Below are 18,608 nucleotides of genomic sequence, written 5' to 3'. Positions count from 1 at the left end.
GTTCACAACCACGCCTGAAATCTCAATTATCACTTTATCATGCGAGAGTATAAAATGTTCGGTGACACCCGAACTTAGCCCTTCCTTACTTGTTTATATTTGGTTTTAGTTTATAATTAATCAAAATTTTTAAAAGCAGATATATTTTTTATTTAAAAATTTTACATTCRTAAACGTCAACACCCGCGGTTTTAATTAGTTGACGCTTTCCCGAAATTGTATGTATGTAAATGAAATTCGAGACAATTTAAGAACATATTCAACCATGTTCAGTACTTCACTTTCCCATCCAAACGAAGTGATTCTGTTTAAAAATAGAATTTGAATATTCCAGAAATCGAACAATTTTTGATCTGATTTCGAAATATAATACCTTGTTCTTAAAACCGAATTCACAAGTTTAATGTAATTTGAAAACGAAAAATTTATAACGTGTGATTTCTGGAATCAGCATCAACCGCAACAACAACAGGTGCTACTTTGAACTAAGTAGGCAACTGAGAAGTAAAGTCCGAACAAAAACAAAACTCTCAAAGTCACTCATTCATTCCCGTCCTGCTATATGATGCAGAGACATGGACGATGACAACATCTGATGAGTCGACGTTATGAGTTTTCGAAATAAAGGTTCTGCGGAAGATTTATGGTCCTTTGCGCGTAGGCCACGGTGAATATCGCATTCGATGGAACGATGAACTGTATATCACGACATTGATATAGTTCAGTGAATTAAAAGACAGCGGCTACGCTGGCTAGGTCTTGACGAAGAAGGATCTAGCTTCGCTCGGGATCTCCAATTGGCGCCACCTTGCGAAAAGAAGAAACGACTGTAAAAGTAATCGTTGTGACCACGAGACCACAAAACGAGCTAAGAAGCTTTGTTAAGAAATTCGAATGATCCAAAACGGATGACGAGACTTACGTCTTCAGCGGACTTTCCTCAGCTACCTAGACAGGAATTTTGTATAGCCGATTCTCGAGGAAATATTGCTGAATAATTATAAGTGAAAAATGTGACAAAATTGCTTGTATGGCAGTGAAGTGTCCACGTTTTTTTGGCCGGATCACGCTTCATGTCACTAGCAAAACAGCATTTAGTACCTAGAGAAGCGTATTCGCCTAATAGTACAGAAGGAAGGCTGTTTGATAGATACTCGGTTTTAGTAAAAAGGTAGATGAAGACAACAAAAAAGTGACCAAAACCCATTCATACTTTAAAGGAAAATTGTCTTCACCAGTTTTGAGGGTATCAGATACTTCCTTAGAAACTATATTGGATTGAGTTCCGAAAAAGTTAAAACTTTTTATTAATACAACATAACAATTGATGATCCAAGTAGAGATAATTTTTTCAATAGCCTTTTCTGGCAGATCACGTTTAAGTCGTGTCATGCATCAGTTGTCATGTTCAGGGATAGTTGTCGGAATCAGAATTATAACTGATCAAAAACCGGTGTCATGAACTCAGATATTATTGGTTTGATATTCGAAACAGAATTTGTATTGGTTTTAGGTGTAACGGAAACCAATTTTATCGGTTTTGCTATCAGAAACAAACAAGAAGAAAGTCGCTCACAGATTTTAAATGTAAGTTAAAAAATCAAGTTATTTTATTATTTCGAATTAATTTATCTTTATTTCTATAGGGGAAATCATAAGTATAAAACACGAAATGTCTTAATTATTGAGTATTTGGAAAAAAAAATCCGAATATTTAACCCAAATGTGTTTTTATTCATTCGATAAATGTTATATCTTAAAATCTTTTTTTAATTCGGAACTCATTAAAAACTTTAATAGGATTACTTCCAAATGTATTCATTTCATATTTTGTCACATTAGTGAACAGCTGGTTCGAATATTGGTTTTGCGTATGTTCGAAAAGAAGAAAATTCAATCAGATTCTGTGACACTATATAAAGACTAATACCTGATCAATGTTTGCAAATCGTTGAACTTTATTACGAAAATTCACGTTCTGTAAATAATGTGTTTCTTGCGCTTCGCTCATCTTATGCTCAACATAATATGCCTACTTGTGTACTATTCGCAACACCATCACCCATTTTTCATTATTGGAAAAGTGAAGGAAATATAGCAGCCGTAGCTGAGAGTGCTTGGAACCAGCGTAAACACCACCAACAATGTCAGCCTAGAAATCCAACGCAGGATAACTCTTGCCAATAGGTGCCACTCCGGACTGAGTAGGCAATTTAGAAGCAAAGTAATCTCTCGACAAAAAAAAACCAAACTCTATAAGTCACTCATAATACCCGTCTTGCTATATGGTGCAGAGGCTTGGGCGATGACAACAACTGATGAGTCGACGTTGCGAGTTTTCGAGAGAAAAGTTCTGCGAAAGATTTATGGTCCTTTGCGCGTTGGCCACGGCGAATATCGCATTCGATGGAAYGATGAGCTGTACGAGATATACGACGACATTGACATAGTTCAGCGRATTAAAAGRCAGCGGCTRCGCTGGCTMGGTYATGTTKTCYGGATGGACGAAAACGCTCCAGCTCTGAAAGTATTCGACGCAGTACCCGCYGRGGGAAGCAGAGGAAGAGGAAGACCTCCACTCCGTTGGAAGGACCAAGTGGAGAAGGACCTGGCTTCACTTGGAATATCTAATTGGCGCCACGTAGCGAAAAGAAGAAACGACTGGCGCGCTGTTGTTAACTCGGCTATAATCGCGTAAGCGGTGTCTACGCCAATCAAGAAGAAGAAGCTGAGAGTGCACACGAAGCACTATTGCGAGCATTGAGTCGGTCGACTGGCCACCAAGACGTAGCAGCGGACAACATTTGAAAAATATAATATTCAAGAAACAGATGCCAAATAATGTTTTTCGAATAATAATAAACATTCCCCACGTTACATCTTCTACTGACCAAATTTTGGGCTTCTTCGTAATTAAACATTCGTACTTTTCCCAATGGTTATTTGGAATGTTTTTTTGCTCCCCATGTGTAAAATAAAACTTAAAAAATAAATATGTTAGAGCTGCTGGTATTCGACTAATAGACTAACCGAATTAACCGGTTTTCGATTAACCGCTCATTTTGGACTATCCGGTTAACAGTTCTCTGTCGACTATTCGAATAGTAAGCGTTTAACTTTTAAAAAATTTTTCTACGTACCTATATAAATATAATAATATAAATATATAATAAAAATAGAAGTTATGGTATTCGACTAATTGACTAACCGTGTTAACCGAATAGAACATTATTCGAATAATAACATTCGGTTTGCAGTATTCGGATAGTCGCAAGTCCTCGATATACCGAATTAATCATATTAAATACGTATAATTTTCGTTTTTGCTTACTACAACTCAAAAGCTAACGAATAGTTTATTCGAAAATTGGTTTGAAAATCCGAAAATTGAGTTACATAATTAAAAAAATCCGAATTATATTTTTTTTTTCGAATCGAGTTACAGAATAGGCCCCTGGCAAATATATAAGTTTCACAAACGAAGATAACGAAAAATTATATCTCAAATACAGGAATCATAAACATATTTTTGGGTAATGCAAAATCGCACAGTACTTGCCTCTCTTGACACATCACGGATTGACCGGGGTTATTCTTTTGAAGGCCGCGAAAGCAGAATAGAGGTCGAGTGGACCTTAGAATTGCATCCCCCGAATTCGGAGTTAAAATGGATATAGACAGATAGAGGTTAAGAATATATATATAAATATGCTATTTATGGTTTTTATTTATTACATTTTTAAATATAATAATAATTATTATTATTTATTTATTGACAAATTTAAGTTTACAAGTGGTGTCAACTAATAATTAACATAAAAGTTGAAATTAATTGTCTTATCTACTTAACTATAAAAGTGATAATTATGATTCAAACTTAGTTATAAAAATAAATAATTAGACGGCAAAATTTAGAAATAAACCCCTTTTGCTAAAAAATTAAGAATACGTACATATGTATGTATGTATGTACATTTACATAAAAGCAGAAACTGAATAACAGAAAATGGAGTTATAGTTTTACGTTAGTTTATGAAGTCTGACCGATACTAGTTTTATATTAGTCAGAAGTTGCAGTGTGGAGTGGTGCCGTGGTAGGTTCAGTATCATTTTAAAAAGTTGGCTTTATATCACAATATAGCAATTTTCTTAAGTGACAATTTGGAATACTGTCACAGACTGGCGCTCTATAGAAAATTAGGCGTTGAAAAACTTATATAAAAATGAGCAGTTTATTGTATTTGGACCAGATATATGATTTATGAGTGAATATAGGATCTTAAATAAAATATTTATTTTATGAATAATATACAAAAAGTGTTGTTTATAAATAAATTTTTTATCAATAATACCGGTATATTTTACTTTCTCCTTCCAAAGGACAGTAACATTGCTTAGTGCAAAACGGCTCTGGCATTGTATCAATGAGTTTTTAGAAAACCATTAATCATGACCCTTTTGTTATTGTATGAACAAAAATAAATTAACAAAAGTTAAATTACGAATAAGTAAAGTGTTAGTGGATATAAAAGTTAAAAATATAACTATAAAATTGATTATAAATGGCATTTTAAATAGTTGAATTTTTGGACTTTATTTGATTATTTGACACTTTGTAATACATTTGTTATTCTTAAATAATCATATTTCAACAATAATTTAAATGTATATTAAAAGCAATTTTTGCACTATATTATATAAAATAAATGTGTGTAAATGTATAAGTGATGTGTTAGTGTATATAAAATTGAAAAATTTAAGTGAAAAATTAATTTTAAATACCGGAAATATGTAATTAAAATATTGCAAAATTTCAACTTTAATCGCGAATATCTCGAAAACTATAAGCTTCCTGCGGCTAAAAAGTTTCGTACATCATCAATTGAATTATATATGGTGATAGTAATATAAATGGCGAGCTCAACTGTGAGGATTGATCCGCTAACGCGGATAACTACGATACCTGGAAGTTGCACATGCGTGCAATTCTTGTGAAAGCTGACTTATAGAGCTACGCATCTGGAGCTATACCTTGTCCAAAGGACGATAACGCAGAGAAGTGGAGACATTTCGATGAGAAGGCCTGCGCGGATATAATGCTTTCAATTATGCCATCAGAATTGGGTCTGATAACTGAATGCGAAACTTCATACGAAATGTGGAAAAAGTTGGAGTCTACGTTCCAGTCAAAGGGTCCTGCGCGAAAAGCCACCCTACTGAAACGTATTCCACTCGCCCGCATGAAGGAGGGCAATAACGTTCGCGAACATCTAAACAAATTTTTCCATGCTGTCAACAAATTGAAGGAAATAAATGTTACTGTTGGGGATGATTTATTAACTATATTGCTTCTTTATAGTTTACCAGATTCATTTGAGACGTTCCGATGTGTGCTGGAAACTCGAGTTGAACTTCCCAAGCCAGATATTTTAAGAGTTAAGATACTGGAAGAAGAACAAACCAGGCAAGCAAAAGGAGCAGCAGCAGAGCATAACGTGGTAATTGCTCAACGAAGATCAAACATCAGATATACAAATAACAATCACAACAAAAAGTCAACAAAAGAAAAGCAAGATAAATGAACTTGCTACAAGTGCGGCGAAGTTGGTCACATATCACCAAATTGTCCATCAAAACAAAAGGTAAAAAACTACAACACAACTACAGGAACGAAAAAAAAAAAATCGAAAAATCCATGTTATTCGAATCAGCACGTACAATAACAAACGCAGCTGTTCATCACATATGAGTGCGAAAAAGAGTGAATTCAATAACTTTAGAGAGATTAGCAAGACTCTCAGCCTAGCAAACAACAACACAGCTAAATTCACGGGTATAGGTAACGTTAAAGTTATTATCAACGAAAATAATAGCGAAGAGCGAATTAATTTCGAAGATGTATTGTACGTTAAAGATTTAAGAACGAATTTACTATCCGTTTCGAAAATTACGAATAAGGGATGTGAAGTAATTTTTCGGCGAAATGAAGCTGTCATTTCAAAGAATGGCAAAACTATTCTGACAGCGATAAGAATCGGTGACTTTTACTACGTTAAAGGCTCTGATCAATCTGCGAGATTTTCGCAAATGAAGCCAAATAGCATAAATACATGGCACGTATGAATGGGCCATCTAAACGAAAAAGACTTAAAACGCGCAATTGGTATGGTACACGGTATAAATTTTCATACAAATGAAAAACTGCAAACTTGCGAAAAACAAACACGAGAAAGCTTTTCAAAGCAGAAGGATCAACGTACAACCGAGTTACTAGAGATTGTACACAGCGACGTTTGCGGTCCAATGAAAGTTTGCTCACATTCAGGTGCAAAGTACTTCGTGACATTCACTGACGATTTTTCGAGATATTCCGAGGTTTATTTCTTGAAAAATAAGTCAGAAGTTTTAGAAAAATTTAAAATATTTAAGAATATGGCGGAAACGTATAAAGGGAAGAAAGTTAAAACACTACAGACGGACAACGGGTTGGAGTAACGAATTTCAAAACTATTTAAATTAATGTGAAATTAAGCGGCGTTTGAGCGCTCCTTATACACCACAGCAAAATGGCATAGCTGAAAGAAAAAATAGTCTTGAAGAATCATACATTATTTTTAAATCAACGAGATTACGATATTAATATTTTAAAACGTTTTAAAATGGAAGACTGTAAACCAGTCAAGACACCCCTCGAATACAATTGCAAACTTGAAAAACCAGTTAAATCAGACAACAAAGAAATACAGAATATTCCATATCAAAGTTTAATTGGTGCTCTATTGTATTTGGCTGCAACAACATGACCTGATTTAGCATTTGCAGTTAATTTTCTAAGCCAATTTAATTCTAATTATAGTTTCGAGGATTGGAAAGCTGCCAAAAGAGTATTGAGATATTTAAAAGGAACTTTAAATTATGGTTTACTTTATGAGCAGACAGATGAAGAATTGTACGCAGTCGTCGATGCTGATTGGGGTGGTAATTTAACCGATAGACGTTCATATTGCGGTTACTCTTTTATATTGGCTGGAGCCGAAATATCCTGGCCCGAAAGCAGAAGACAGTATCACTTTCAAGTACTGAATCCGAATACATGGCTTTGAGTGAAGCTACAAAAGAGGCTATGTACTTACGAGAAATGGTGAATGAGATCGGGTTTAAGCACGAAAGTATAACTATTTACAACGACAGCCAAAGTGCACAGTAGTCCAGAGCATAGCATTCCATTCACGTMCTAAGCACATAGATGTACGTCATCACTTCATTCGCGAGAAGCATCAAAGCGGCGATATCAATTTGAATTATATGCCAACAGAACAGAGAAAGGATTGCCTATGGAAAAACACTACAAATGCATCGAAAATATGGGCATGACGAATAAATGTTCATAAATTATAATGCAATCAAAATTCTTCGAGGGGAGGTGTTGGAGAGAACGGAGCAGTTTAATTGCAACCCTGCGAAGAATCCATAGCACTGTAACTTAAGTTAAGCTGTCATGTAATATCTGTAATCAATATCACTCACTTCCATTAAATTGAATAAAATAAACGCATGTAAAACAACACAATTAATGCAATAATAGCAGGCTTTTGTAACTTATTTGTTTTTTTTCACGTGGCTGAGCAAAAAACAACAAAAAAAAGCAATCGTACGGTACTCTTACCATACAGGTGGTCTGCGTTGAATAAACAATAGTGTGTTCTAAATAATTTATTCAAGTTTTAAATAGTTTTCATTAAAAAATTATATTGGAAACGTCTGCAATGTCAGTCAATTCAGAAATTGATCCAATTTCAATGAACTCCGGGTCTTGTGTTCTTCCCAGTCTGAATATTGGCTTGCTAAGAGATTTGAGTGAGATTGAGATCAAGACCAAGTAATCGTGACGTATTAAATTACTACTTATTTTTACGTGGCTGAGCAAAAAATAATAATAAAAAAAAGCTATCGTTCCGTAAGCTTAACACACAAGTGGCAAAAAAAATTTGGAATAAACTAAACATTCCGCAAATCAATGAATAAACTGCCTCGGAAAAACTGAAAACATTGCTAAATAAATATCATAATGAAATAAAATTTAAAAAGAGACCAAGTAAGTCTTCAACGTTACTGGAAATAATTGATCAAGTGTTTTATATTGGAAAATGTCAGTGCGCAAAAACACTGCCTTGCTACGATACACCTCATTTCGATATGGCGTGCGATAGGTTTGGAATCGGTAATAGAGTTGCTTCTTTTTTGGCCACATCGCTTATCAAAGATATTGACTTTAAAGATGAAAATGGGGAACCAATAATTATGGAAAAATCTAAAGTTTCAAGTGAAAGAAAGAAATGTGGGGATTCTCTGCGAAGGAAGCAACGCAATGACTGTGATCTGGTAGCCTTCTCCTTTGATGGCAGAAAAAACGACTCTCTGACGAGCGAAGAAGAGAATGGAAGATATCATCCGAGAATGGTAAAAGAATCGCATTTAGTGGTTCGTTTAAGAGCCTGAGAGCAGATTGTTGGGTTACGTAAAAGTCAACGCCGAAGACGCTAAAACAAAACCGAGGCAATTGTGCGAGTTCCTTATAGAAAAGAATATGTCCCTTGAGAGACTGATTGGAATTTGCTGTGATGGAGAAGCAACAAATACGGGTTCTGAAAATTTAATTTTAAGGAGATTCGAAGTCATGTTGAATAAACCATTGGTTTGTTTGTTTATTACACTTTAATGAACCTCCACTTCGTCACTTGTTCTCCGCATTGGGAAAGTGCACTACAAGCGGACCGCGCATAGCTAGTGGGATAATAACAAAGCAAATCGAAATTTGCGAGCAGATGGCGGTAAGCCATGTATATTTTGATCTGAGCTAAATAAATAAAATCTTTCTGTGGACTGTACCCGACTTTAAGGCCATTTCGTTGGGAGATATGCCTTCACCCATTCCCAAAAAAAGCGCTCTCTACTGACGTTCAGTACTTGTATATAATGGCAAATGTAGTTTGTGATGGTTTCTGCAACGAAATTTAGCCAGCAAACCGGGACAAATTGTGCACTCTCGATGGCTAACAAAGGCAAGCAGACTCTTACGTTTATACGTGACAAATAGTCCACCATCACCGAATTTAAAAACTTTGGCAACTTACATAATGAAAGTTTACGTACCGATGTACTTTAACATTAAGTTCTACAACTCAGTTGTATACGGCAGTCTCTTGTTTTTTAAATTTATACAAAAAAAAAAAATAATCCAAAATAATTCATAATTCGCTTATCCTGAAAATATCTTACTGGCAATGCTTTATGATAAGAGAAAAGAGGTTCGCGAGCCATAAAAAAGATATTAAATTATAGAGATAAAGTTTGTGGTCCGACTAATCTAAAGATTTAAGACAAAAAGCACGCAATACACTTGGAATGTGCAGACTACTTTGATCTGGTTGATCTAGATGATGACAGTGTTTTGTTTGAGCCTCCATTCTCAGCAAACATTCTATACGAACACTTGTATTGAGTCTGATGATCCGCCACTTCCTGACCCAGGGATTCCATGTCATACCCAAGCAACTGAGCGTTGTGTACAGCTTCTGACAACAGTTCCCCGATGCGCAATTGCAAAGAATAGAGACGAGATAAGCACAATTTTCCGGATTGCTTCTTATGAAAGTATAGGTTTTTGAGTACAATTTAATAAGTATGACCTCAAAATCTAAAGTCGCTCTGCGCGAACTGGGAATTAATTTTAAACAAATGGTTTCTTGGCAAAATTTTCTGTAGTTTTCGTTTTTGCTAGCCGCTTTGTTGGTTTTTTTCCTTCCATATAAATCGACCCGGCCTGATATATATATATTTTCTTAACCTCGAAATCCTGTCCATACATACCCATTTTAGCCCGAAATCGAGGGATGCTCTTTTAAATCGCAGTCGTCACATATGTACTTGAATTCAATGAATTTTTTAACGTTCAGTTCAAATATCTTCAAATGTAAAAGTGTCCCGTTCGTGTATACTTTTATATTATTACTCAAGGGAGGCTCCTCCTTCGATTTTAGCACTAAATAACTACAGAAAAGTTCAAGGCAGGAGGTTTCAACAATATATATGTTACTAGAAGTACTTGCAATACTTCTTAAGTTACAACTTATTTATAATATACCATCTATGTACTATATACATATGTATGTAAATAACATGCATTTTCATTTCTTGGTATATAATTATTAATATTCATCAACCTACCCGTTATATTTGCACTTTGTAACAACACTTCTGGATTTAAATTATACTAAACAAATAATATTGCATTTTTAAGTCATTAGTATTACCGAACATTATTTTTTGTAAATATAAACAATTGCAATTCGATATTACCTGTGAGGTAAACAAATTAGAAATGTGAAATTAATTTCGATAACTTGAAATTCATTCCAATTAGCCAAGTTGCCATCACACAATCAGACCGTAGTATTTATTCGCAACAAACTTTAAAAAGATTACCATTTTTCTATTGCCATTTCTGAAATAGGCCGAATTGTTCAATGAGTAAATCTTTTAAATTGGTCAATTCGGCCTTACTGGTCATATTCATTGATACATTATACTTTGACAACGAAACCAAGAAAGCAAAGCGGTTGTTACCTACGATTCGCTCCGCTTTGCTTTGTTTCTCCTCTCATCGAACATCAGAGCAAATCTAAGACAATGCGAAGGAAATGTTTTATATGAATCAGATGTCAACTTTTTATGCTTTGATCAGCAGGAGTTGCTATTTTTATTGTTGCTTCCCTGCCAGTCGTTTCTTCGTTTTGCTACGTGGCGTCAATTGGAGATTCCAAGCGAAACCAGGTCCTTCTCCACCTGGTCTTTCCAATGGATTGGAGGTCTTCCTCTGCTTCTCCTGGCGGGTACTGAGTCTACTTTCAGAGCTGGAGCTATATCAATGTCGTCATATACAGTTCATCGTTCCATCGAATGCGATATTCAGCGTGGCCAACGCTCAAAGGATCATAAATCTTTCGCAGAACCTTTCCCTCGAAAACTGGTAACGTCGACTCATCAGTTGTTGTCATCGTCCGTGCCTCTGCACCATATAGCAATATAGCAGGACGGGAATAATGAGTGACTTATAGAGTTTGGTTTTTGTTCGTCGAGAGAGGACTTTCCTTCTCAATTGCCTACTCAGTCCGAAGTAGCACCTGTTGACAAGAGTTATTCTGCGTTAGATTTCCAGGCTGACATTATTGATGGTGTTGATATTGGTTCCAAGGTAGACGAAATTTTCTACGACTTTTTGTCGGCATTCGCGTCTCGCATCCCTTTTCAACTCTCTGTATGTGTGACCTTTTGCATTGTGATCGATCGCAACATTGCGAGGTAGTCAGTCTGTTTTCTCTGCACTCCTTGTCGTACCAGCTGTTCATTTGCATTTTCCGAAAACCAATGGTTTCGGTTGCAGCTGTATGTAAGGGACTTGAAATGCCGTCCCAGAGTTCGCTTATACTGAGTTGTTGATGAGTGTAGTAGTGTAAGTGGAATATTAAAGTATTTCGCTGTCGGTTATGATACTAGCTTCTTGACGTCGTGTCCAAATTAAGGGCAGTGGATACATATCGTCCACCTATCACCACTTGATCGATTGTCGAACCTTTCGACAAGCAGCTTGTTTAATTTTACTGTGCTGGAATCTAGCACTACAGATAACCATATTTCGGGCCCTTGCGAAGTCGATCAGCTTCATCCCTTTTGGAGAGGATGACAAAACCTCTCCAAATGGGAGATTGAATTTTCCAACAGTTGTACTGCCTTTGCCACCCTGGCGTTAAGATCGCCAAGCCATAAGCAACTCAATTTTACTTTATGTTGTTTAAAAATATGTTCAAACGTGACTTTTCTCATTTTTTTTAGTTTTAGAATAGAAGATAATTATCTGCCAGAGATAATCAAACTTTGCCCCAATTTCATACGACGTTTACTTTTTTCTATCCTGCCCGCCAATTAAGAATAATCGTAAAAATGAAAAACCGAGAAACCGTGCTTCAAAGTTTTCGCTTTTTGCCAAAAACGGTCGGTCACTATTTACCTATTTCTAGCTTCGATAATATTTCGAATTCTCATTTATAACTTTGGGGATATATTCTTAGATAACTTTTAAACAGATTTAAAAAAAATCGATAGTTTGAAGCTTCTAAGCATGCTCCCCCCCTAAATAGAGATTTCCTATCAGAATTTATTGATCTTATAAAAAATTAATAGGCAATTTGGCAAAAGAAAAGTGATAAATATAAAAATAAAATTGAGAAAAAGAAAAGTTGGAATAACTTATTAACGAAATACAAAGAAATAAATAAAAGTACTACATTAGAAGTAAATTCGAAGATATGTTCGGCTCGCTTGACTGTCGCACATGTTCACTGTGTGAAGAACGAACGCAAAATTGATCTGTGTATGACGAAACGATTTCATATAGAATTTCATACTATCGATGGATTTTTGTTTCTTTAGTTCTGGTTTATTGGGATGTGGTATAACAGGCCACAGTCTTGAATTGTCTGATGGAAGTCTAACAGAAGCTGAGCAGTGTGAAATATACGGTTAGTTGGTCGGAATGATTCCACAACCTACTTTTGGCTGGTATTGTTCTTTTCCGCTTAATCTTTCGCCATGGTAAGAGGATTTTATGTATTAATGTGGTAATGAGATAGTGTTTTTTTTGTTAAAAATGTTTTTGAAATACATCTGATATAAGCATGGCATTTTTATTAGTAAATTTCGACTTCTTTTTTTTTTGCAATTTTTAGGGTCGTGTTCGAACTAAAACAGTTAAGAAGGCCGCAAAGGTCATTATTGAGAAATACTACACGCGCTTGACGTTGGATTTCCACACAAATAAAAGAATTTGTGAAGAAGTGGCTATTATTCCTACAAAGCCATTGAGGAATAAGATTGCTGGGTAAGTCTTATGGCGCAAACTGAGAATAACATTATACTAAATATCCAAATTTTTAGATATGTTACACATTTAATGGGTCGTTTGCGACACTCTCAAGTTAGAGGCATTTCCATAAAACTGCAAGAAGAAGAGCGAGAACGTCGTGATAATTATGTACCAGCTGTATCTGCTTTGGAACAGGACATAATTGAAGTTGATTCTGACACCAAGGAAATGTTGAAGCTCTTGGATTTCCACAATATTCGTGGTTTACAATTAACTCAGCCATCAACCGGTGGCGCATTCAATAGAAGAAATTAAACTTGTGTTTTAGTGCGAACAAAAATACATTTTTAATTTAACAAAAATATTTCGTTTGAAATTCTTGAATAGGAAAGTGTCAGCTCTTTTCTATATCCCATTTACTTCAATAACATTACTTCAGCGAAGTAAACAATTAATTGCTCGTTAGAAATAGAATGAAAGGTATGATATATGTAACAATACTAATTGGTCATATCCGCAAATATTGCTCCCATTGAAATATGGTTATAAAGACTCGAATGTTTACAAACCAGCTTAATACCGTCACCTTAAATGCAAAATAACATCAAAAACTGTAATTGCAACATTTTGTGAGAGTTGCTATATTAGATTCACATTTCTTTATTCACTTCTATTAAATAGAAGTCACAAAATTTTGTGTGCTGTAATTTTTCTATAAGTTAAAGAGTGATGCTTTAAATTTGGTTGTAACAAACACAATCTTTTCTAATATAAGTTCCGACCAGACATTGCTTTTGTTCACAGAGGATGTAGAACAGAGAACACAAAACTATAGAAGCTGGTGAAATGTCAAAAGCTAACAAAGTGTGCTGAGCTGGTCTACCCGGAAAAACAATGCAGTTCCCAGTTGGTCGTCCTAATAACAATAAATATAAATTGAATCATTAGTAACAATAAATGCACATATGGATGTGTGTCTGACTTTGTCAAACAAATAATTCATACATTATCTTATTAATATTACTTACCTCGCACAGCATCATAAGTCAATATGCCGGTCAAATTGCCAAAATTTATATTCATGAACGCAAACACACACTCAACAAGCAAAGTTGATTCATTCATTATATTCCACGCAAAACTAAGTATAAGTATTTTGCAGACAAACAACAGTGTTGCAGTTACAGTTATTTACTTGTCCGAACCTCAAAAGCAAATATCAGCACATTTCAGTGACTATTCATTTGCTTACAAGCGTCTTTTCGCGACGATGACAAAATCTAAGAATCATATGTATATACATATGTATATTGAAGAACTTTCCAATGTTCCTTCCAGAAGGAAAAAGTAAACCTCGCAAATACATTTTTCAATTCTAAAATATATCCGTAACTCGCAAAAATCTTCGTCGATATTTATGTATACTTGTAAACTTATAAACACATGTTAATGAATATTTCGTCGTTCCTTCGAGCGAAAGGCGATTCGCCGTTGTAATAATTGCGCCTAATAAGTATTGAAAAAATATTGATTTTTATTTTAGGATAAAATTTGAAACCCTTAGGGCAAGAAAGCCCTAACGAGCTATAGGAAATACTAATAATAAAAATGTTAGGAAAGATGTAATAACTCCGGGAGCAGAGACTCCAAATGCGCCAACCCTTGATAACAATGGCAACACAAGTAAAAACGAAACTGTGGGACACAAATTTCTACAGCGTCAGCCAAAGAAGTTAAATAAAACAAATCTAACAATCTTTTTATGTCTTTGATTACATCTAATTGCATGAAAATGATGGCTACTATTCACTTCCAGGGGTTTATATATAGTTAGCTTATTGAATTTGCAGCGTTCATAGCGTTAGCTACTCCCATGACAGTAAAACAAGACGCTAATTTGCTTTATAGAATTGAGCTTTTATTATTTCATAAAAATTAAGAAGTTTCTTTGTGCATACCATTAACAAGTAATTCAGGCGATTTACTATTTCATTTTTGTCAATTATTATTATTTGTTGCTTCAGTTTCCTTTTGTATTTTATTGAAACTCAAGGATTGGCCAAGTTAAAAACTGAATTAATGTATTTTTTTTTAAACATATTTTTTCCATTTATATATCGTCGCCTAAAAGGAATATAAATAGAAACGGCTCATATTGAAATAAATTTTTGTTTAGGTTATAATTTGGTTATATCTGATAGTAAAATATTGTTTTTGATGGTTATTTTACATTTTAAACAACGATAGGCTTCAGCAACGTAGAAATTTTGGCTTTAATTTAATCTATGATTACATTTAAAAATTCGACAAAACTATTAAATAAAATATTGCAAAAGTGTTACAAAACGTCAAGTTATATTATACCATGCATCGGTTTCCAATGTGGTTTAACGTTGCTTACGGATGTGGTACAAATACTGTAATTAATCGATGCTTTGCAGTAGTACATTGCCGAAGTCGGCCATAACCTGCCATATGCCCAACGAATAGTTTCGTATGAATTTCATGATGCAATTGCACGTACAAACGCATATTTTAAAGAATAAAGCCGCATACCGAACATAAATTTATTGTCAACTGTTTACACAGAATATAGATGTTTCTATTGTTTTGGAATAAATACAATATGTTTTGTACACTATCAAACAAAAAGTAAATACAAAATAAAGATAAAATCCCAATTTTCCATTTACATATTTGTAATCCTAAAAAATTTTGAGATAATTTGAACGGCATGGATATTGTGTGGCAGTTAAAAAATGTAATGTGGTCGGTTTCAGATGTTATCTATGCAGTCAGCTTTAAGATCTTTAATTCCTCCAAGAACTTAGCCTCCATTGAAATTTTATTTAGTTGGTTCAACTCTAGCGTTTTACCTTGCTGTTGGCGCAACTTCAGTTTTTTAATGTCGGACAATTTTTTTGCAACGTGCCGAATTTTCTTCTCTTTTTCTGGGTTTAGTTTTTTTGATGATTGTATTTGACCTTCTTGACTATTTGCATCTGTTTCCTTGTTTAATGGTTGCTTTGCTTTGAATTTCCGACCTTGATTATTCAAATGCTCATCATTTAAATTCGATTCGTTTTTTAAATCTTTTTCGGCACTAGTTGCAGGTGTCGCATTATTTCCAACAACCGTGTCTTTCTTATTTTTTATCCTGTTTCCTTTCAAACCGCCTTTTCTGCCAACTGGGAAACCTTTAAATATAAATTATATTATTATATAAAGGAAGTATTATTATTATTCATGTAATAAATGTGTACATTGAACATTTTTTGATAATTTTTTTAACTTGAACCAAAAGCGATTGAAAAGTTAAGAAAAAAAATCTCTCAATTTTGAACCAAAATTGTACATATCAACTTGAAACATGATTTTCTTGATAATATAAGGAGCTAGTTTTCAGTACAATGAGCATCAAAGTATCGGCTTGGCTAACCTCAGAACGGCATAAATTTATAGAAATCTATTGATTCACTACGAAAAGTGTCAAGTCCTTTTATAGAAAGGAATTTTCTGAACATAAACTCCAATTATTCATTAATTTTATATTATTATTATTAAACGAACAATATACAAGTAATTTAAATACATAAACAATTTATAATATAAAATAATATCAATTATTATAATATGATACGCTTGAGAGGGATAGTACATTTATAGACATGAGATTTAGAATGAATGATTGCAGGCAACAATGTGTTAGTGAATGAAAAGCTAGTGATAGTCGAGTAGCTTGCTCTTCAGGATAGTTATAAACTGTTGCTATATGATTCTCCATAGAAGTCTATGTCATTGTGCAGGGAGTTGACGAGAGTAGCGATGCGATTAAGAGGACCGTGAACCACATAGTTTTTAGATGACTGTCAACTCTTTTATTAGCTGAGAAATAAATTAAAGATATTTGGCTGTGAAATTAGTGTTTGTTTTACTTTAAAGTTTTGATCTTATTAAATTAAATTAAATTAAAAAACAATGTCGGGCCACAATGATATACATATAGCAGCCATAAAAATCGAATTACGAAATACATGTCCTTGCATGGAAAACTTTTATATTTGCCGAAATATCTTTACACAATTTGAAATGGATTATTGTCCAAGGCAACAATATAAACAAAGAAATTGTTCAGATCGGACTACTATAGCATATATGTACATATCAATACGAACATCTTTAAACTTATTTATAACAAATGCACCTATGATGAATATCCTCGCTTCGGTGCAGCCGTAGTTAATCGTTTTTCTTCTTTTTTATTTTAAATATTTTGTTTTCTCCTTTCATACTCTTGCAACATGTGGTTACAAACTATAACAGTTTTGTTCACGTAACGGTGGTTTGTATCACGTAAAAATAACCGAGTTAGATATTTAAATGATAACTGGAGTAATAATTAAGATAACCTTACGAAACTTGGTACATTCCTTTTGCAAAAAAAAGTGGAAGAGTTCGTAAATGGATGATGGGTGCGGTACCGACCACATTTTGGTGAATAGCTATGTATATCTCAAGACCTACTCTACCGTTATTGACCAAATTTGGTATATACCTTGGCATTCCTATTTGGCTTGGACAAGTATTTAGCGCACTTTAAAAGATCAGTAAAGAAAAATAAATATTATTAACACGTGGCGTAAAATTTCTCTGATATTATATCTAACTTGGTTAATACTTAGTGGATTAACCGTTATTCGTTATCACCGCTTCACATCTGCTTGGCAAGCCCTCTATTAACCTTTGGCATCTGCCCAAAGGAATAGAGTTCCACGCTTCCTGTAGTCCTGCCCAAAGATCGTCGCAATTTTTAAATTTTCTTTGACATCATTTCACAAGTTTTCGATTCCACAAGTTTTAGATCAGGACTTTGCGTTGGCCAATCGAGAAGAGGAATTTTTACTTGCGCAAGCCAGTTTTTTACCACATTTTCTGTATGCTTTGGATCGTTGGCGTACATAAAGATCCAGTTTACAGGCATAATACCATAGGAATATGGCTCCATTGTATTCCTCAGTATATTAAGGTATGCAAGTTTATCCATATTCCCTTCTATCTTTACTAAGGGTCCAACTCCACGCCATGAAAACGACCCCCGTACTTTTAAATTTCCTTCCCCATGCTTTACGGTCTTTTTGATGTACCTTGGATTGACTTCTTGGTTTTTTCCACGATGTATAAATGTTTTATCATCAGGACCAATCCGGTTTATTTTAGTTTCGTCCGTAAAAAGTATCCTTTTCCAAAAATTTAAATCTTTTGATCTATGGCTATGAGCGAATGACAAACGCGCTTTAATATTTTTTTTCGACAATAGCGGTTTTTTCTGCTCACACGTCCATACAAATTATTTTCATTTAAACGTCTTCGTACTAGTCTACTTGACACTTGACAAATGCTGGTCAAAGCAACTAAAGCATTAATGGTGTGCAGACGGCTGGCAGGTAAAAGGTTTAAGGTTACCCTCGGTAGTAAGAGTAAGTGGAACGACCCCACTCTTGAGTAAATGCTAAGGGATAGTACATTGAGGTGGTACACCGACGGCTCAAAAACGTCGGAAGGAATAGGTGCGAGTATTGTAGGCCCGCGTACCAAGCTTTCCATTCCGATGGGAAGCTTTCCGAGTATTTTTCAGGCTGAAGTCCTGGCTATAAGTCGGTGTGTAGAGACAAACCTCCACCGCAAC

At 34.6% G+C, this 18,608-nt stretch overlaps 3 protein-coding genes across 4 annotated transcripts in view; 1 reads left to right on the top strand and 2 right to left on the bottom strand.

Moving 5' to 3' along the window:
- The window catches only part of LOC108969777 (alpha-tubulin N-acetyltransferase 1), a 25,129-nt gene extending 14,747 nt beyond the window's left edge, over positions 1–10,382 (bottom strand). The window contains exon 1 of the mRNA XM_018934698.1: positions 10,228–10,382. The gene's annotated coding sequence lies outside the window, so the exon portion shown is untranslated. The remainder of the gene's footprint in view (positions 1–10,227) is intronic.
- Positions 10,383–12,548: 2,166 nt separating this feature from the next.
- On the top strand, positions 12,549–13,286 carry LOC108969780 (40S ribosomal protein S17). Its single transcript, XM_018934700.1, has 3 exons — positions 12,549–12,651; positions 12,786–12,937; positions 12,994–13,286. Exons 1-3 carry the CDS (start codon positions 12,649–12,651, stop codon positions 13,235–13,237), a joined length of 399 nt encoding a protein of 132 aa, XP_018790245.1. The 5' UTR covers positions 12,549–12,648; the 3' UTR covers positions 13,238–13,286.
- A 1,532-nt stretch (positions 13,287–14,818) lies between these two features.
- Positions 14,819–18,608, bottom strand: part of LOC108969776 (eukaryotic translation initiation factor 2A) — a 14,169-nt gene continuing 10,379 nt past the window's right edge. Inside the window, exon 6 of one of the 2 annotated variants that reach the window (XM_018934695.1) lies at positions 14,819–16,119. In XM_018934695.1, coding sequence (XP_018790240.1) covers positions 15,710–16,119 — 410 coding nt within the window. In that variant the 3' untranslated portion in view covers positions 14,819–15,709. Of the gene's footprint in view, positions 16,120–16,557; positions 16,808–18,608 lie in introns of those variants that run through there. The other variant, XM_018934696.1, reaches the window with a different exon arrangement.

The sequence above is a fragment of the Bactrocera latifrons genome, unplaced genomic scaffold, assembly GCF_001853355.1.
Source record: "Bactrocera latifrons isolate USDA-ARS-PBARC rearing strain unplaced genomic scaffold, ASM185335v1 scaffold_265, whole genome shotgun sequence".
Taxonomy (NCBI): Eukaryota; Metazoa; Arthropoda; class Insecta; order Diptera; family Tephritidae; genus Bactrocera; species Bactrocera latifrons.
The sequence above is the reverse complement of the archived record's forward strand: the minus strand, read 5'-3'. Positions and strand labels throughout refer to the sequence as shown.